The 21,960-nt window shown below is 35.6% G+C and overlaps 1 protein-coding gene across 1 annotated transcript in view; it reads left to right on the top strand.

The window, feature by feature from the left end:
• Positions 1-5,152: 5,152 nt before the first annotated feature.
• Positions 5,153-21,960, top strand: part of Dpy19l2 (dpy-19 like 2) — an 80,292-nt gene continuing 63,484 nt past the window's right edge. Inside the window, exons 1-4 of the mRNA XM_058584444.1 lie at positions 5,153-5,749; positions 10,274-10,298; positions 11,647-11,734; positions 14,287-14,424. Of these exons, the coding sequence (XP_058440427.1) occupies positions 5,356-5,749; positions 10,274-10,298; positions 11,647-11,734; positions 14,287-14,424 (645 nt within the window). The 5' untranslated portion in view covers positions 5,153-5,355. The remainder of the gene's footprint in view (positions 5,750-10,273; positions 10,299-11,646; positions 11,735-14,286; positions 14,425-21,960) is intronic.

Raw genomic sequence — 21,960 nt, 5'->3', positions numbered from 1 at the left:
GCCGGCTGGCCGCTGGGCCTGTTCCGAGCGCGGGCAGCGGCTCTGCTCTGCCCCTCTGGCTTGATGACAAAGTGAGAGAGACTCGGGTGTTTGTGACTCACTTTCTTTACCAGGAGACCAACTGTTTCTGTCGCTGCTGGTATCGATGAAGTTCTCTTCTCTGCCGCTTTCTGATGACATCAGATCTCTGCCATGTTGGTATCCCATGCGAATGGTAGCATTTCGTTCCCTTTGCCAGGTGACCAAAGCAACAGGTGAGTCCTTACCGGCCCTCACAAGCCCTGTCTCAGTCCTGTTGCCACTGCCTATGAAGGCTCGGTTGGTATTTACCTCCACAGTATTCAGCAGGACCCAGACCGAGAAGTAGTTTCCGCGGATTCATTAGCCCTGGGCCAGACCAGTTCCGGGAGCCGGAATTTGGCCGCTCCGTGCTTGGTGTATGTTCTGATAGGAGCAGGCTCCAAGAAGCAGTTTCCGCGGGTTAATTAGCACTGAACCTGAGTAATTTGTCTGTGAGCCGCAGGCGAATGGCAGCCTGAAATTACCTGTTCTATGGCTGAATGAGCTGCGATCAGTCGAAAACAGGGATGGTGACGTCAGCTCTCCAAGATGGTGGCCGCTGGCTTCCTCTGTGGTCTGACCGGTGTGGAGAACCGAATTGGACCGCTTCCTTCCCCGTCTCAAACCCAGAATTCAGCACTTAGTACGGTGATTGCACAGCTGGCAGAAGCCCGCGGAAACTGCAGTGCTGTATCTTTGCGTTGCTATCTCCTCGTTTCCCAGCGCGCGCCGCAGACTCTAGCCACGGGGCGATTTGCTGAATAAGCAGCGTGACCCTCCGTGCGGACAAATCTCTCGCGTTTGAGCCCCCGTAGCTGATCCTCGTGCGATGGAAATCCTTCCTCTAGATTTTGGAGCACCCCAATTTTGCTGGAAATTCCTAACAAGATAGCTTTTAGCCTTTCTAACTCGTCATTCTCCTGCACAGTGACGCGGTACACGGGGTAATGCCTCAAAACTACTCTTAAGATTTCATCTCACTCCAGTCAGAATGGCAGCAATTAAGAATACAAACAACAATAACTGTTGGCGAGGATGTGGGGAAAAAGGCACGCTCATACATTACTGATGGGCCTGCAAATTTGGTCCAGCCAATAAGGAAATTTCCAATAACGGAGATTCCGTGGAAAATTGGGAATTGGGAACCACCATTTGGGAACCACCAAAATTGGGAACCACCATTTGACCCAGTTATCCCACTCCTCAGTTTATAAGTCCAAAGGACTTAAAAACAGCATACTACAGGGACACAGTCATATCAATGTTTATAGCAGCACAATTCACAATAGCTAAATTATGGGACCAACCTAGATGCCCTTCAGTAGATGAATGGATAAAGAAAACATGGTATATATACCCAATAGAATATTATTCAGCATTAGAGGGAATAATATCATGGCATGCAGGTAAATGGATGGAGCTGTAAAATATAATGCTAAGTGAAATTAGCCAATCCCCCCAAACCAAATTCCGAATCAGTTCTCTGATTCAAGGATGCTGATTCATAATATACTACAGGGAGTGGGTATGAAAGGATTAAATGAACTCTAGATAGGGAAAATTGAAAGGGTAAAGAGGGAAAGGAAGGGAACATAGGGGTAGGAAAGATGGTGGAATGCAATGGTCATCATTAAGTACATGTATGAAGAACTAAGGATATGCCTCTACTTTGTGTACAACCAGAGATGTGAAAAACTGTGCTCTACATGTGTAAAATGAATTGTAATGCATTCTGTTGTTATATATAACAAATTAAAATTTTAAAAAGATGCATTTACCTTTAAACTTGCTGTATGCTTCACTGTATGACAACTTTCCATTTTCCCCTTTAAAGCAGCACCTTTATCTAACTAGAATTTTTAAAAGCTCTATAAGGTAATTCAATATTAGCTTTTAAAGTAAAATTTTTACTGTTTTAAAAATTAATCAACCCTAGATTTGTAATGATTATAGATTAAATAAGCAGGTGTTTTATAAAATACACAATATATAAGATACTCATTTTCAGCAGAGGCAACTTGCTGAAGAATAATTTGAAAGGCTCTTTTAATATATAAAAACAGACAGATTTGAAATTATGTGAAAAACAAATAGCCTTTTAGAAGCATATACCCTAGTTTTAGGAGACCAAAATAGAGATATATAATTAAACAAATAATTTTTTTTAAATCTTTGAATGTATAGAAAAGGTTTTAAGGAAGTATAATTAAAGTGAGTAAAACTATAAAGTAAAGTTATCTAAAAGATTTGAAATGTAGCTTAAGTGTAGTTCACATAATTGTGTGATCCTAAGAATTTTGCCAGCATTTTGGAAGACAACTAATTTTGATAGACTAAAGATAAATATATTGATTCCATTTCCAACTCATTGCACCATAAAAAGCATATTAATGTATAAGACATTTCAAAGTAGCACAAAACTCATCTTTCATGCAGAATAATATCAATCAAAGTGAAAGCAGGATTTTAAACGATCAAATTAAAAGTGCAAAGTTTATAACATTTTCAAAATGGTGTTCATTTAATTCCTTCTATCTAAATTAGTCCATATAATCAAGGTAGATATTGATGTAGCTTAGCTTAATTTAAATATGTATCTGTGTATTTGTGCAAAGTTAAAACACTGAAATTTTATGGACAATTTTTCTGAACCAACTAAAACATAGTCATTATTATTCGGAAAACTATTGATCATGATGACTATCTTAATGATTTTCATACAGGAAATATGCTATATAATTGTTATTATGTGGGGTTACATTTGGCATTTCCCTACATTTCATATTTAGTAAACTGATTCATTATAATAACAGTGATTTTGTTCTTTTTTAAAAAAATTTAATTCATTCATTTAAAACTACCTAAAATGTTTAAAAATTCTGATTCACAGGTCATTATTGCCACCTGCTGGTTACATAGTTAAGTTGCTTTTTTTTTTTTTTGGTAAAAAATTACCAATTACCTTACTAAAAGACAAAGGGAACAAATAGGCAAGTTTTAGATACATATGACTGGATTAGAAATCTTTATGCAAGGAAAATCAGTTGATGTATCATGAGGCATCTTCATTTCTAACAACATAAGATAATGTAGAAATATATTGCATTATATCTAATTATATTGTGCTATTTAAATTATTTTATAATAGAATTAAATATCAGGAATATTGGTTTAAGTTGTTATTGTTAATAAGCATGTAGCTGAAATGTGACTCAAATAACTGTTTAAGATAATTAGGTTCAAAAGAGATCATTCTTACAGAAGATATAAAAAGATGAAAACATGCATGATTCTAATGAACTGTGGATAAAATAAATATCATAATTTCCCTCTTACACACAGATCTGTTCTGTTTAGTAACAGAACACATAACTAGGCAACTGTTTCAGTTTTCTCAGTTAACTAATGAACTTAGAACATGTAGTGTTGTTCAATAATAGAACTAATATATAACTTGATGATTATGAATCCAGGTGAGCAAAATTTTAACTGGAAGTAATACTCTCCAGCATCCCATAATATATTCCATCTAAAACATGGTAATGTAACATTAATTAAGTATGCACTAGGTTTTAGGTGGTTTACAATCATTATTTCATTCAATAATACCATTCAGTAAGATAGATGAACTTCACTCATTTTTCAAATGAAGAAATTAATCTTAGAGTGGCTAAATTACTAGCTCAATGTCACACTGTTGATTTTCCTATGAGGGTCCTCTATGTAAAAGATTTAGAACAGTGCCAAACACTATTAATTAATCCTATGTTTACTATATATCTGATTCAAAACGAAAAATACAGTTATTGCACTGCCCTTATTGTTCCAAAATATTAAAACATAAAGTGTACTATTTTGTGTATTCATTCAAGAACACTTTTACCAACCACTCATAAATACCTTGTATTTTAAACTCAGTACTGAACAGGTAGAATTTACTAGCTGTTAAAAATTGGGCAAATTACTATATCCCTGATCTGCAATTTCCTATAAGTTGAGTGCCAAAACATAAAAACAACAACAAAAAAACCCCCACAGTACAGGAATGTAGAAATGCTCCCTGGGGAGAAACAATAACAACCAACCTTGTAAAACAACACATTGACCATAACAGTACTTATTGAACTTTGGGTGTTTTTAAATATTTTTATTTTTGTGCTTAGTGAATTTAAACTAGTATCCAGATGAATAATACTGTCCATAAGAGCTCTAGACTCTCAGAGAAGGCGTAATTACTGCAGCCCGAAGGTGACAAAATTCAGGTGGGCAGGGAGAAAAGGATTTTTAAAAAGCCAGTTACAGAGCCTCCTGCTGTGGCCCTCTCACTTGGAATGACTGGAATGGAAGATCAGAGTCCGGGAAATGGGAAAGTTGAAAAGGTAGATGTGGGCAGATTACTGAAGGGTTGATGAGCTAAACCAGGGAGTTTACGCTTTATGGGCTATGTGGAGCCATGAACATTTCTAAACGGTGCTGCATCAGGGTCACTAACCTGGCTACAGGGATTTATAGTTCTGATGGGGAACTGGGGATTAGGGAGTTAAATCTGATCGACAAAAAAAAAAAAAAAAAAAAAAACCCAAAAGGAAACAAAACAGATGGAACGTGAAGCAGTATGACTGCTGCATTATGGACTGTGCCAGAGGACATGGAATATGCCACCCCGCACCCCCCTCTCCTGTCCATCTGTACCAACCACTCAGGCCTCTATGGGATGGTGTGGTGACTGTGACAACAAGCGCGCACCTCTTAGTCGGTCCTGGGTAAATACTGATTTAGGAAAGTGCTGCACGCCTTGAACACAACCCTTCTATGGCAGAGGAATTCTGACGCTCCTGGTGGAACTCCAATAAAGGACAGTAAGGAGAACACCATGGTTATCACGGTACACACGTTCACCTCAAGCTGTGGGGTGACATCTCCTGACTCAACGCGGGCTGAGTACCCGTCGCTCGTGGGATGGCACGTGGGGGCTGGATGCGCGCAGGGTTGTGCTCGGGAGGCGGTGCGCGCGGGTGGCGCGCGCGTGCAGCTGGCGTGGAGCGCGGCTCTTGGGAGGTGGCGTGCGTGGGGGTGCTGCGCGGAGGCTGTGCGCGCGGGCGGCGCGAAGCGGCGAGGCTCGCGCCCCCGCCCTCCAGGTTTCGCGGTTGCCATGACGACTGGGAAGCCCGCAACGGCGGCGAGGACCAGTCGTTGAGGCTGCGAGGCCAGTCAGGCCCCTCGGGACCTCGCCTGAGTCTGCTGGGCCCGCTGCCTAGAGAGACCCAGCTCCATCCGAACAGGGACTATGAGAAAATGGTCGGGCAAACGAGGAATAAACTCAAAGAAGCGACTTCAGAGCCACCTCAATCTACTCGCGCCTTGCAGTCGAAGCGGCGGCGCAAGGCCACCGGAGCCGGAGCCGGGGAGCCCGAGTTAGAGAAAGAGCTGCAGGAGGAGATGGAAAAGCCGGAGCTGCTTCTGCAGCCCTCGTCCCTAAGCGGCAGAAACCTGCCAGGGGGCTCCCGGGATTACACGCCGCGGAAGATCCGAAATTTGAACTCGCAAAACTGCTTGCATCTGGAACAGCTCGCCAAAACACTACTTTTCGGCCGCTTTCAATTTCTCTTCTGTTTCCTGGAACAGGTCCGCGAAAAGGTGCACGTATTGCAGACCCTTAAGGTCTCTAGCAGGACCACCGTCAGCATAGGTGAGCAGAGCAGGCAGGAGAGCCCTTGGAAGGAGCCTGATGGCGCTCCTGCCAGGGTCCCGCGGTGCTAGGCTTTTCCCTTGGAGCCGAGAAAGATTTGAAGTGGTTTTCTTGAGTCTTAATGGAGAAGAATTTAACAAGCGTTTGTGGGTTCCTAGCAGCAATAATGATGAGATCCAAGCGCTGGAGAAGCACTTGCCAAGAATTCCCAGCCTCCTTACTTCTTGTGTTAAAATACTTTTGTAGGATTTTTGGGCTTAGTGGTCACTTCTATGTCAATAAAATATTATTTAACCTAGGAAGCCAATTCTCACACTTTGTAAAAGTGATTGGCAAGTTCTTTGGGTGGGAGGTAAAGATATTTTATGCTTCTCTTCATCTTAAATAAAGCAAAATAAAGGAAGTGTTTTTTCAAATTAGTTGACATCTTTGATAGTTAAAATTAGGGTCAGAGTGGACAAAGATGACCCAGTGCTGATACCCATTTACTTTGGGTCTGGTGTGGTGCTTCCGTGCTTAAAATTGGGGATTTTGTCTTATTTAGGTACTTGAAATAGTTTTCTTCCTTCATCTTTTGTAGTTTGGGATATAACTTAAATGTTATTGTTGTCTCTATTTTGAGCCTAATCCTAAGTTATTGTTGTCTCTATTTTGAACCCAATCCTTGATCAGACTGAATACCAATATAAATTGAGACATAGGTAAATGTCTTTTAATGCGAGTCATTGTATTTTCTTTTCCACCAAGTTAGTGGAAGCTCCACACATGGAGTGATAACAATACTTGAGAAATAATGGTAGTTCATGTTTAGATTTTTATCACATTTCTAATTATGTCAGTAGACATATTCCACATCCAGAATTAACATGGGTTTGGAAACCCCACCATTTTCCCAAATCCAAGTTCCAGTGCACTGAAGTTTGGTCCTTGAGAGGCACCTGATGAGTGTTGGGTGCAGTAATGACAGACCATATCAGTTGTTATGGGAGCTTAGAAGAACAAGTTAATATTTTAGGGCTGGGAGTGAGAAAGGAGATCAGGAAACACTGTTGGGGAAAATTGGGGCTCAAATTGTCACAAAGGGCCAATATTTGGATGTACGGAGCTGAGAACAAGTATTAGAGGCTGATGGAACTGTATGATTAAAGTTGTAGAAGTAAGACAACATGAAAGCCAAATTAGGCTGAAAGGAAGGATGTGTAAAAAATAGAAAGTAGGAAGTAAATTGAAAAGGTTGATTGGGATTGGCCTTGAAGAGCCAAATCAAGGCCGAGGGTTGGGCATTTGACCTTTATTATTTATTAGTAAGAAGGCGCTGATTGGTTCTTTTCTTCAAAAACATTTTTTAAGGAGATAATTTGAAATTACCACCTGAAAGGGAATAATTCAATGGCATATTAGTACATTCACTGTGTTGGCACTGAATGACTTTCAAATTGGAGAATGATTTGATGAGGAGTGTGCTACACAGAGGTTAACTCAGCAGCAGGGTGGACACTGGGCTGGACATAGAAAGGAAACAGAATGGCTATAATGGTCTTAGCATGTAGGAATGGGGAGGGCCAGACAGAGATTGACAGGACAAGATAGGTGGTTAGAACAGGAACTGAGGGAGGTGGAGGGAGAGAGAAAGTTCAGGTTTGAAGATCATGGATGTGGTAATAATTAGTGTAGAAATGATCGTTGAGAATTTGAGATTGCCAAGAGATACCAATGTGGCGAGAGAAAGGGGGATATAGTAAAGAGACCTGGAGAAAACTTTTAAACTTAGTTTCAGAGGATGAGAAGAAAAGGAAAAAAAAAAACAGGTATATGTATAAAATGTTTTTAGGAAAATAGAATGTGGAGATTTGGTGTGACAGAAATGAGAGGAAAAAAATCCAAGAAACTGATCAAATGCTACAGGAAGATTGAAGAGCATAGGAATTGAAACAGGGCATTGATTTTGATAACTAAGAGGTCATTGGTTATTTAAAGAGTTTGGGAACTTCAAAGGAGAAAAGTGGCCAAGGGTCTTGTCATTAAATGGGAGAGATACAGGGGCAGTCATATTCCACACTTGGAAGGGTTCTTACCTTAAGGGAAGTGTTTTCAGTTCTAGGAAGATAAAATTTCAGTTTTCAACAAATGAAAGATCCAAGAAAGGAAATAATTGATGGAGCAACATTTTGGAATGTTTGAGAAGGAGGAGAAATTAAAAACACAAACTTGAGAAACTATGGAAAAAAGGAGAGAGACTTTCTCTTCTAAGGTGGTAGAGAATAGAAAAAAAACAAGGATTACTGTATAGAGAAATGTTGAAGTGGAGGTAAAAGCAGTTGGGAGTGCTGGTGGCCCTTGGTGTTTGTTTCAGTCAAGTTGAAGACTGGGTCACCCTCAGGGTGAGACTGTTAGACATAGGGTGTGGGGACATACTTTTAATCACTATGTAAAGGCATAATGCTAAGCACTTCATGCACCTGGAAAACTGTATATTATACCCATGTCTGTCCTTTGGGGGGGGGAGGTGTGGAATATAGGGTGAGGAGGAGAGAGTTAGACAAAGACTTTTGAGGATCTTTGAAAAGGTCGATGGATTTGGTAGAATATTTGATCTTTTCCACTTAAAATATTATTTTAAAAAATTTTGCCAATGCATTTCATTTTCAGGAGAATAAGAGAGAACAAATATAGTTGAATAGTACAGTTACTGTATTTCTTAAAGTTCATGAAGCCTTATCAGAGGGGCATCTTTTTCCAATTTAGAGAGAACGGTGACTCAGACTACATTAGATAGGAAATGTTAACAAATGTATAAACAACCAGTGAGTAAATATTTCAAACTTTGCAGGGCACATAGTGTCCATTGTATCATCATCTTCTTTTTGGTACCAGGGATTGAACCCAGGGACACTAAACCACTGAGCCACATGCCCAGCCCTTTTTAATTTTTTTTATTTTGAGAGTGGGTCTTGCTTAGTTGCTTAGGGCCTTGATAAGTTGTTGAGACTGGTTCTGAACTTGCAATCCTCCTGCCTTAGCCTCCAGAGCTTACAAGCATGTGCCACCCTGCTCAGTATCTTCATCTTTTTTTTTTCCTTACAATCTTTTAAAAACATAAAGACCATTTATAGCTTGTGGAAAGTACAGAAACAAACCATAGGCTGCAGTTTACCCATCCTGATATAAAGCAGGTAAATTTTGTGGAAATTATTTAAGATGAATCCAGGATAGTAATATGAAAAAAGAGCTGGAGAAACATGATTAGGGATTTCATCATTGTAATTTTTAATTCCTTTATTGAATAACTTGGATTTTATTTTATTAGCCAATTTGAGTAAGTTTTGAATTTTTAAAGGGGTTAATGTTTGTGGTTTTTAAGATGACTTGCTAAATATATTTGGGGCAACCACGAGAATTATTACAAAGTCTTAGAAGGAAGGCAGGACTTCTGAAATAGTAAATTCACTTCTCCCTGACAATAAGGAAGATATTTAGAAGATTATCAAAATCAACTTTTTCAAAACTTCAGAAATTAGCCAAAGGATTACAATAACCTAAAGAGCATTAATTCAAGTAAAGCTGCTGAACCCTGTGAGAATAGTAGGGTTTGTGGTGTTCTTGTTCTGCCTCCTCCACTACTGCCCATCCCTTCTCACCCCTTTCTTCTCCCCAGCTCCATGGTATTCTTTTAAAAAGCAACTTTCTGGTCACCAGAGGGCACAGACTATGTTTGTCGCTCTTTAAAAAGCTCCATATCTAAAGAGTCACTATAGGACCTCATAGCCCTCTAGTAAAGCCTCATGCACAGGGTGCATGTTATGGGCCATTTAGAGGTACCTAGATCTGGGAACTCACAAAGAGCTGACACTTCCTCAAGGTTTGAATTGCATAATGGGGTTTTCAAATGGGCTCTTAAGAAGTGATTTTTCTACATTTAACCATTTTCTGATGAGCCCAAAGGACAGTGTTCTAGAGTGGCTCCTGTTGGCTTAAGTCTTTTTTTTTTTTTTTTTAAATATTTATTCTTTTTTTAGTTTTCGGTGGACACAACATCTTTGTTTGCATGTGGTGCTGAGGATCGAACCCGGGCCGCACGCATGCCAGGCAAGCGTGCTACCGCTTGAGCCACATCCCCAGCCCCTGGCTTAAGTCTTTTCTAAAAAAAATCTGAGCCTAGTGTACTTATTTACTTCCTTTTTAAAATTTACACAATAGAAAATAAGAGACAATAGAAAATAATATGGAAAAAAACCCAAAAAGTTTCAAAAGCACATATTTCATCACTCCTTTACAAATTATCTAAGAGGCATATATAAACCTTTCAAGTCTCCCCCTTTGCTCAGTTGTCAAGGTCCCTTTGCAAAAGGTAAGTGTGATTTGCAATTTGTTTTGTGTCCTATGTTCACATGAACCAGAAGTAGCTGGCCATCTATCTTTATTTTCTATCTCTCTGGACATGTAAGCAAATGCATTTGAAATACTTGTTTTAAAGGTATTTCAGGTAAAGCATCTTTTAATTTCCTTTTTTTTTTCTTTTTCCAGCTGCTATTGTGGGAATTTTGCACTGGTAAGATTTAGTTTTCTTTTGGAATAAATAAAAAAATTTGGTTTATAACTTGCCATCAATATTTTCATATAGTAAAACATAACTTCTAGCCATGTATATGGAATAGCTATATGTGTACCAATTTATAAATGTTATTTTTAATAAATCTCATATGTGAAGCAGAATTTATAAAATAGATTCATTATGAGAATAGTTACTTACAAATTTAAATATTCTGGCTTTACCAAGGAATTCCCCACTGTATTTCCTTAAATATTTAAGTTTCCTAGGTATTTTGTAGCTTAAACTAAAATACTTCCTTACTTTAGAGTATCAATGTGTTGTTAAGTGACATGAGTTTAGAGATAAAATTTTATTAATACTTGTCAACTGGTGAGCAGGTAGAATTGAAGAGAAAGACTCTAGTAGTAGTAAAGGCAGAAATAAATGACTTTGAGCCTTTTACTGTACATGGGCATTTTATTTTACAAAAGTGATCTATTTGTAAAAATCATCTGTAAAATAATAATATTTTCCATCTGGAATATTTTTGTCTCAACTGAGCTCAGATTTCTACTTTTGGGAAGTATGGATGCTGTGTTCTGTTGGAATAGTGCTGCTCTGGCCATTGTGTCTACAGGAAGCTTTTGATGTTAGCTATAATGGTAGGAAGGATTCTTACTGATATTAGTCTCCTGACATATGACCCACGTGTAAATAAGGGGGAGTGGAAAACCAAGTTGATGGATGGAATTTTGCTTTATTTTCAACTTCATTGGAAAGCACCACATAATTAAGGATCGCATAAATGTTAACTGCAACTAATTTATTTATCACATATTTTGTCATTGCCTACAGCTATTGATTTGCACTATTAAAATATCTTTTAAGTATAGTTCTGTGTTCTTTGGCACTTTAAAGTTGATCCATTGTATGATATTATACTTCTTTAAAAATCAATTTCATCTAATTTTACTTAAAATTATATTCTGAATACTTTTCTACAGTTAATAAAGGTATTTCCCCAACCTGGTACATTTGAATCACTTCTTAAACTTAAAAAACAAAACAAAACGAAACTTGCCAGTGTTCTCATTTAGAAGCCTAGGGTGGAAGGAAGGGAGGAGAGAATTGGAGGAATTTTGGATATACATAGAAATAAGTTTAAGAACCAAGTTAATAAATTTCACATATGTGCTACACTGGATTATAAATGCCCCAAACATGTAAGTTAGTAAACAATTCTACTATTATCTTAATATTTATTATAAAAATTAATTTTTATATGGCTTTCTTACTTTAGCTATAACCTAAAATGTTTTAGCATTGGTTTGACACCTGTTCTTATTATATTTCATTTTTTCCCTAGGATACATTTAATATCACTTTTTGAAAATGACCGTCATTTTTCTCACCTCTCATCTTTGGAACGAGAGATGACTTTTCGCACTGAAATGGTTAGCCTCTTTCTTCTAATGAATTCATTTGTGATTTAAAAATAGAAAGAATGTAAAGTAGAAATTTATTAGGAATGGAAATGAATTTTGTGTCTAATTTCTGTTTTATAAATTTCCAGAATATTAGGTCCTTTAGCCACTTCTTGTTTATTTTCATCTTTCTAACACCTGTAAAGTTTTGAAGAATTTGACTCATAAATATTTGCATAGCATATTTTAAAATATGAATATTTTAAAAGTTATATTTCTGTGACAGGATATAAACTATTATTAAATAAAGAGGGTAGCTGTGACAGAGTGTGGGCTTTGGTGACAGATCACAGGACTCAGCAGTAATGTGCTTCATTGTTTGATGGCTAATCAGTTATCTTTCTCATCTCATCTATTAAGTAGAAATAATAGTTTCCTCATAGGGTTTTAGTGAAAACAAAGGGAGGAAATGAACAGAAGCATGTATAACAAAATAATATCTTGTTATCAATAACTTATTTAAATATATACATTGCTTTCCTAAATACAGTCTTTTGCATATTAAATATCTTTTAATTGTTGTGTTGCTTGTCTTTCTGCACTGAAAGGAAAATACTTCCATGACCTGATATTTTGACAATCAAAACTATGAGAAAATGGCCAATCAGAGATGAGCTAAAACAGATCTTCAATTGAGGAGCCATTAGTGTTGTTTGGCCTATCAAAAATTAGGTAGTTGAATTCCAGTGAGTTGGATCTAAATGGCTAAAAGCTTCAGAGTAAGTAGAAAGGGAAGATGACTGCTGGAAAAAAAAAGTACTCCAAAGGAGCATAACAGACTTAAAATATTTCTCAAAGTATACAGTAATGTTTTAATGAAAGATGTTCAAGAGATAGCAACTGTTGTTACCCAAACAGGGCCAAGAATAATTCAATATATTGGTAAAAGATGAAAAAGATGAAATGAAAATGGAGACTGATAAATGGAGAGACAAAAAGATCCTTCTAGACCACCATGGACAGTCCCAGTATGGATCAACCAGAACAGAGAGAAAGGCTGAAGGCATAGTGAGAGAAAAGAAAGGGGAAAAGGGCTGAGGGTGTAGCTCAGTGGTACAGTGCTTGCCTACCATGTGCAGGACCCTGGGTTTGATCCCCAGCACCACAGGGGCATACAAAGGCCTGGTGTGTGTGAGGGTGGGGTGAGGAGGGTGTTGCCGGGTTTTGAGCAAAGCAACTGAAGCATTGGATCAGCGAAGGCAGCAAAGGTTTGGCTTGACTCTTAAAAATGAATCATGTTCCGTGGGACAGATATTTGATTGGAAGTACACACATTGATTTTAGCTCCCACTAAATGAAAACTATTTGTTCTTATATTTTAACTTGGCCGTTTGAAAAAATTCAAACCCCAAATAACTTAAGCTTATTTGGGAAACTTGAATAATATTTCCTTTGATGAATGAAAACTATATTGATGTTTTTATTGGATGCTGCCTAATATCCAGGTATTATCACACGTCCAAACCTGTCAAGTGTTAATGTGGATGTTTTGTTTGTTCTTACAACTTGGTGAATATAGTTAGCAAAAAAAAACCTAATGATTTACTGGCAAATTTGAGTGAAATCAGATTTTTTAAATTTATGTAATATTATTTAAATATCAGTGGATCTTATAAGTAATACTTGTTTGGGGTTTTGGTTTTGTATAATTTGGAATAAAAGATATTTTGTGTGTAAAAAAATAAAATAGTTGGATGAAGGAAGAATGAGTCTAAAGTTGAAATTATTTTTATTATTTTGGGGCCAGAGTGTATTATTACAAACAATGTAGACCTTTATTTCCTTTTATAAATGATGGAGCCCTTTATTTTCTATCTTATTTGAAAATAGCAAGTTGACAAAGTGATATGAAAAATCGCGCTTTTAAAAAAATGCTTGAATTTTAAATCAAAGGCACTTTTACTATCCTAATGAAGCCATTATTTCACATGCTGAAACGATATGTTAAAATAATTCTTTTTTCAATATACAGCATTTGTGAGCAAAAGTCAATGACGTTTAGCTTTCACTTTGTGCAGAGATGATAGAGTTATGAAATAAGCTGGAAGCATGAAGTTCCATTCTCAAGCTGTGTTTATGATCATTATGTGATATTTCTTAAAAGCATAGGAAGAAAGGAAATTTTTCACATGCAAAATTTGCACAGGGTCACAGAGGCATCCCCATTTATGATAAAATTCATTATATGCCAACTTCCAAGGACTGTGGGCACAACCAGATTTGGTAAAATTTAAAGTATATTGTATACATATGTTAAGGCCCTGTTAGAAAAGCCTCTTCAAACATTTGACCATCCCAAAGAATTCTTCATTTTGAAAAATTTTAAGCACACAGAAAAGCTGATAGAATAGTAAAGCGATATCTGAAAAAACTTGCTTTTTAAGTCTACTAATGTAATATCAAGGAGTAATTAAAAAGTCTTATTATTGACCTTTTTTTCAGAAAAAAGTTCTAAAAGGAGATGTAAAAATATTTTAAAGTTTTATTTATATTTGACCTCTGTGGCTTTTTTTTTAATAAAGGGACTTTATTATTCCTACTTCAAGACCATTATTGAAGCACCTTCATTTTTGGAAGGACTGTGGATGATTATGAATGATAGGCTTACTGAGTATCCCCTTGTAATTAATACAGTGAAACGCTTCCATCTTTATCCAGAGGTGAGTAATATTTTGAGACAAATAATAGTTGTAGAGTGAATTTTTAAAAATAAAGGCATAAAATATAATGATACTACAAGAAAAGCGGGTGGTGGGTTTCAGGTTTATTGATTATAAATATTCTTGTAGTTGAGCATAGTACCAAAAGTTTTTCCCTTAATATTTAAAGACCACAAAAACCATGCCCACATGAACTTAAAAAATGAACATTAGTATGAAATTAGGACCAGGATAATAGACAAGCCAAATGGGAAAGAGTCAGGAGAGCCAAAAAGTGTTCTGCATGGGTTAGTTGGCTCTGGAGACTGAGTGGGTGGCTGTGAGGACCACATGGAGGGGCAGTGAAAATGGTGATCAGAGCAGTGACTTTGGATTTACATTACTGAAGTAAGATTTAAGGAGCTTTGGGTGCAGCTCAGTGGAAGAACACTTGCCTTGCATGTGGGAGGTTCTAGGTTCCATCCCCAGGGCTGGGGAAAGAAAAAAGGAAGGTAATATTAATACTCTTTTCCATTGTTTACTTTACAATTTTTACAACTTTAAATTATTTTTCATGGGAGTCTGCCGACTCTAGAAATTTGAGAAACAACAGAAAATTTGTAAACTCAATTTTTGTACTCAAGATAAATGCTAAATTTATTTATCGAGAGGTAAACCTTGCTTTTTGGATTAAAGTTATCTCAAAATCCAGAATATGAATTCAAAGTTAGTACATTTGGTCCTTCATGTTTTGTAGGTTTAAAAATTATTATTTTGATTTTGTAATGTTTAAAATTATAGAAACTAAAAAGAATAATATCAGAAATGTATAATCAACCATTTAGAATATATAAATGTCATCTTTTGCTTCAGAATTTTAAAATAAGCATTAATAAATATCATTGAAGTCACCTTTGTTTTGTTCACAGTCCAGTTTGCTCCTTTGTCATTAATTTCATGTGCATAATCATCCAATCTCTTATTTTAAGGATTTTTAAAATATATTTTTAGGTCTTCATAAATGCCCTTATACTCACTGTGTCTTTCCCCTCAGCATTATATTTTTAAATTGTGTATATATATTTATTCCTTTAATTTTAACCATTTTTATGAATTCTAAATTTTATTTATACATTTCCCTATTTGTACATGTTAAATTATTTCCAATCTTTCTATTTTAAAATATATATTCTTGTATGTGTTTATTCCTGTATGTGTGCAAAATTTTCTCTAGAATACACACATAGAAGTGTAATTGCTATGTTGTGGTATATGTGCTTTGTCATCTTCACCAAATATTGTTAAACAGATCTCTCAAGAAAATATAGCAATTCACACTGCTGTGTAGAAATCAGTTTTTCTCATATCCTTTAGATTTCAAATAATCGGATCTCTTCTTTTAGCTGGGATATGTTTTTGTTTTAATTTGTACTTCTATTATTATTTGTGAGGTTAAATATATTGCCATGTATAATAGACATTTGGATTTTTTGTCTATCAGTCACCTGTATAAATCTTTGTCACCTATTTGGTGGTGGTTTTCTTATTGACCTTTGGCATTATTAATATTTTTGTGTAGTTATCTTTAGTGAGATGTGCTGAGCATGTCTTCTTGCATTCTGACTTCTTTTGATTTAATTAGCTTTGTTGAGGTATAATTTACAGTAATGCAATAAAACACACTCATTTTGAGTGTGTAGTTCTTTGAGTTTTGACAAATCTATGAAACTAGATTTGTCAAAACCATCATGATAGTCTAGTTATAAAACATCTTTGTAACACAAAAAAGTTTCTTTGTGCTCCATTGTGATAATTCTTTTCTCTGTTGGATTGTCTTAGCATATCTATTGAAAATGGACCATATTATTTTTGACCCATTTCTGGACTCTGTTGTTCAGTAAATCTCTCTATTTATACCAATACCATGTTTTATTATAAATTTTGAAAGAAAAAGGTTTTCTAGTTTTGCTTTTTCTTCTCAAAATTGCATTTTAATATAAATGTTAGCTTGTTACTTTTAAAAATATTTTTGCTAGAATTTTGATTGAGATTACATTGGATTTATAAATATAATTAGAAAGAACTGACATCCTAACAATATTAAATTTTATAATCCATGTTTGTGGTATGTAGGTCTTTATTTTGATAATTATTTTTAACTTGATTCAGCAGTGCTATTTTCTAGTATATAGTTATACCTACGTACTTCTTTTAAAAAACTATTATAATGGTATTATTTGAAATTTTAAATTTTTTTGGTACTGTAGTTGATTTTGAGTGTTGACTTTACACCTGTGTCACGATCGTGCTTTCAAGCTTTTTTTAATAGATTCTTTTGAATTTTCCTATGTATATGATGATGATGTCCATGAATAAAAGCAGTTGTATTTCTTACTTTCCAATTCATTTATGTTAAAATAGCTGTACTGAGGTGTAACTGACATCCCATAACTAGTCATGTGTAAAGTGTATAATTTGATATATTTTGGCCCATGTACCCACCCGTATCACCACAATCAAGACCATGGCCTTGTCCATCATCCTAGAAGTTTCAGGTACTCCTTGGTAATCTCTCCTTACTCCTCCTCTCAGCTTTTTACTGCTTTTTTACAAGCAGTGAAAAAAAATAAAAAACAAAAAAAATAGATTAGAAAACAGATGAATCTCTAGAAGAAGAAGGGGTAGGACCACTTGTGAAAACTATACCTACAAGGCACAGTTTCTAGGGAGCAGCACAAAAGGAAAAACCTCAAATCAAGCTGAAGACCAGTATGATTAGAGCAATTTAAAATCCATAGGGTCCATAGCAACAATGAACTCCAACTTCACCTACCTAGTGTGGATTAGCAAAGGAATTTGCAGTTTACTTGCAGGCATTTCTCATAGATCTCAGGGTGGTGAGCAAAGATTAGAGAGAGCATTGGTAGCTAGTTAGGGAAAGGCATGGAACCCACCCATACCTTCTTTTCATATCTTTCCTGTGGAAATAATAGTTATTAAAAAACTTGGGGAATAATAATAATAATGATAATACAGCTTATCCCAGCTTATCTCTTTATTATATTATTGTTCCTGTTCAAAGCAGCTTTTTAATTGGATATAATCCCATTCTATCATGCTGTTTCAATTACTGTTTTGTAGTATATTTGAAGGTAGGAAGTATAATGCCTCCCGATTTTTTTTTTTCCCCTCCTCGATAAGACTTGGCGGATTGGTTACTTTTCTTCTTTTTCTTCTTCACGTCTTTGATGAAATATATTTCTAGGAATTTTATTTTTTGTTGCTATTTTAAGTGACATTACTTTTTATTTCAGATAATTCATTACTGGTACATAAAAAAGCTACTGATTTTTGTATATTTATTTTATATCCTGTGATTGTTGTTGAATTTTTTATTTCTGTTAGTTTTTTTGATGGTTTTTTGGTGGAGTTTTCTATATAATAAGATCATGTCATCTGAAAAAAACTGAGTTTGACTTTTACTTTTCCAATTTGGATGCAGCTTGTTTTTTCCTTTCCTTTTCTTTTTTTGCACTTTATTTCTTTCTCTTGCCTAATTGTTCTGGCTAGGACTTTTAATAGTTTTTGCATAAAATAGTGAAAGTGGTTATACTTGTCTTATTCCAGATCTTGGAGATAAAGTTTCTAGCTTTTTCCCATTTAATATAATATTAGTTATTGGTTTGTTATAAATGGTCTTTATTGTATTGTTTGTATCCCTGATATACCTAATTTGCTTAGCATTTTTATCTTGAAGAAATGTTTTGCCTCCTTCCCCTGAAGCCTAAGGTTGGGGGAGGGGTGATGACAGCAGTTCTTAGGCCTATTGGATAATGCAGTTCTAGTAGCTCAGTGTGGGTATTGCAGGCCTGGAGCAGGGGTTGTGGGGTTCAACCTCACAGTGGGTTCACCATGACAGGGCTGGTACTGGGTTTTAAGTCTAAGGCCTGGATTTAATTACCTCTCCTTCCCCCAGGCAGAAAACATCTCTCTCTGCATTGCTGAAGTTAGTTGGGAGAATTGTGACTTGGGCAACTTTTTCCTCCTACCCTTGTGTCTTTTATTATTATACTAAAACTAGTCAGTGTGGTGTCTCACTTGTCTTCCTTAGCTCTTGTGAAGGTAGTTTGGTGTGTTTGTAGGGAGATGATCTCTGAAGGATTTTACTTAGCCACCATCTGCCTCTGCTTCTTGTAGTAGATGTTTTCAAATTGGGCAGCTGTAGTATTCCTTTAGCCAAAAATGTTCTCTGTATGGTGGACATTAAAATTCTTCTTTTGTTGTGGAGAGACCAGGTAAGTTTTCAAACTTATAGGATGCTTCTAAATCTTAACAGAGCAGTAGTTCTTTAAAAAAAATTATTGGTTCTTTTTAGTTTTATATAACATTAGGATTTATTTTGATAAAAGCATGGAATATAGTTTCCTGTAATTCAGCCCCCAGTTCCCTTCCCTTTCCCTTCTCCATCACCGTTTCCTTTCCTCTGTTCTACTGATCTTTCTATTAATTTATAGTTTTTTAAATTAGTGTCTTGTGCATATACATAATGATGAGATTCACTGTAGTATATTCGTAGTATATTCATACACATACATAGGACAGATTTAGTCCATTGTTATTCCATTTTCCTGACCAACACTCCCTCCCTCTATTCTACTAATCTTCTATTTTTTATGGAATCCTACCCCTTTCTTTTTCCTTATATTTGAGTAGCTTCCATTTATCAGGAAAAAAAAAAACTTAACCTTTCACTTTTGGGGTATGGCTTTTCACTTAGCATGATAGTCTCTGTTCATCCATTTACCAGCAAATGCTGTAATATTCTGTTGTGGATATATATCACATTTTCCTTAACCATTCATCTGTTGAAGGCCACCTGGTTTGGTTCCATAGCTTAGCTATTGTGAATTATGTTGGATCCTTATCATATGCTGATTTTAGATCTTTGGAGTATACACTGTGGGGTGGGATAGCTGGATCACATGGTGGTTCCATTCCTAGTTTTATGAGGAATCTCTATTATTGCTTTCCAAAGTAGTTGTCCTAATTTGCAGTCCTACCAACAAAGTGTGAGTGTACATTTTTGTTTTTCCCCACATCTTTACCAACACTTATTATTATTTGTATTCTTGATAATTGCCATTCTGACTGGAGTGAGATGAAATCTCAGTGTAGTTTTGATTTGCATTTCCCTAATTGTTGGAGATGTTGAACATTTTTCATGTATTTGTATTTCTTCTTTTCAAAAATATCTGTTGTTTTGCCCATTTATTAATTTGGTATTTTTTTTTATTTTTGGTGTTAATTTTTTTGAGTTCTTTATATATTCTGTATATTAATCCTCTATCAGAGAGTAGCTAGCAAAGATTTTCTTCTATTCTGTAGGTTTTGCCTTCATACTCTTAATTATTTCCCTTGATATTCAGTTTTCCTAGCGCCATTTGTTAAAATGCTTTTTTTATCCAATATATATTTTTGGAACCTTTGTCAAGGATCATGTGACAATAACTATGTAGATTGTCTCTGTGACTTCCATTCTGTTGCAATGATCTTCATGTCTATTTGATTCCAGTACCATACTATTTTGGTTACTATTGCTCTGCAGTATAATTTGAGATCTGGTATTGTGTTGCTTTCAGCCTTACTTTTGTTGCTCAGAATTTCTTTGGCTCTTCTGAGCCTTTTATTCTTCCATAAGAATTTTAGGACTGTGAAGAATGTCATTGGTATTTTGATGGGGATTGCATTGAATCTGTATAGGGCTTTGGGTAGTATGGACATTTTGACAATATTAATTCTGCCTATCCAAAAACATGGAGTTCTTTCCATCTTCTAAGGTCTTATTCAATTTCTTTCATCAGTGTTTTGTGGTTTTCATTGTAGACGTCCTTCACTTCCTTTGTTAGAATAATTCCCAAGTTCTTCATTTATGTATTTATTTTTTTGAGTTTATTGTGAATGGGTTAGTTTTCCTAATTTCCTTTTTGGCAAATTCATTTTTGGAATATAGGAAAGTGACTGATTTATGTATTTGACATTGTATCCTGCTACTTTACTAAATTTATCAGGTCTTTTAGTCACAGTCATACAAAAGTTGACTAAAACAGTCATTGCTGTATGAAATATTCTATAGATATGTTAGGTGCATTTATTAATAAATACTTTTAAGTTTCTGAAGAAACTTCACTTAGTTATCACTGGATGATCTATTTAATCGTGAGAGAAGTGTGTTGAAATCATTCAGTATTATTGTATTGTGGCCTATTTGATTTTTAACATTGAGAAGAGTTTCTTTTATATATGTAAATGCACCATTTTGGGGGGCATAAGTATTTATAATCATATCTTTTTGTTGGATGATTCCTGAACCAGTATGATATGACTTTCTTTGCCTCTTCTGATTAATTTTGACTTGAAGTCTACTTTGTCTGATATGAGAGTAGCTATACCTGCTTATTTATGGCTACAATTTGTGTGGTATATCTTTTCCTGTTCTTTCATTTTCAGTCTGTTGATGTCTTTGTCAGAATGGCAAGTCTCTTGCAAACAGAATATTGTTGGGTCTTATTTTTTAAATTCAATCTGACAATCTATGTGTTTTGATTGCAGAGTTTAGCCCACTATTTGCATTCAGTGTTGTTATAGAGAGATGATTTGTATTTTCTGCCATTTTGATTTATTTCTAATATGTTTCATTTCGACTGATTCTACTTTAATTACTCAGCTCATCCCTATCCTGGTTTTTGTTTTCATTTTCTATTGTTTATTCATGAAATAGTTACTTGAATACATTTTATAATACAGGTTTTGTCATGATGAATGCTTTTAATTTCTGCTTATTATGGAGGTTTTTTCATATTCAATTCTGAAGGATAATATTTCTGGGTATAGTAATCTTGGTTGGCACCCATTTTCTTTAAGAGATGTGTGTGTATTATTTTAAGCCCTCCTGGATTTTAGGGTCTGGGTTGAGAAATAAGTTGAAATCTAAATTGGTTTACCTCTAAATATGACCTGCCATTTTACTCTTACAGCTTTTAAAATTCTATCCTTATTCAGCACATAAGGCATTTTCATTATAAGGTGTCTTGGAGAAGATCTATTCTGATAACTATTTGGATTTTTATATGACTCTTATATTTGAATTCCTAAGATTCAAAAAATTTTCTAATAGTATTTCATTGAAAAGATGGTGCATCCTTTTTGTTTGTATTTTGGAGTCTTATGTAACCCAGTGACTCTTATTAAATTTGGTCTCATGGTGTAACACCATATTTCTTGAGTTTTTTTTTTTTATGATCAACTTTATTTCAAGATTATACAGTTTAAGCTGGGCATGGTGGCACATGCCTGTAAGCTGAGGGGCTCAGGAAGCTGAGTCAGGAGAATCACAAGTTCAAAGACAGCCTCAGCAAAAGTGAGGTACTAAGCAACTAGGTGAGACCTGTCTCTATATAAAATACAAAATAAGTATGGGGATGTGGCTCAGTAGTTGAGTGCCCCTGAGTTCAATCCCCAGTCCTGCCCCTCCCCCAAAAGATTATGTAGTTTAATTCT

The sequence above is a fragment of the Marmota monax genome, unplaced genomic scaffold (genome assembly GCF_021218885.2).
Source record: "Marmota monax isolate L192 unplaced genomic scaffold, Marmota_monax_Labrador192_F-V1.1 WCK01_AAM20220418_F8-fsc00107, whole genome shotgun sequence".
NCBI classification, from domain to species: Eukaryota; Metazoa; Chordata; class Mammalia; order Rodentia; family Sciuridae; genus Marmota; species Marmota monax.
This window is presented reverse-complemented; position numbering and strand designations above follow the sequence as displayed.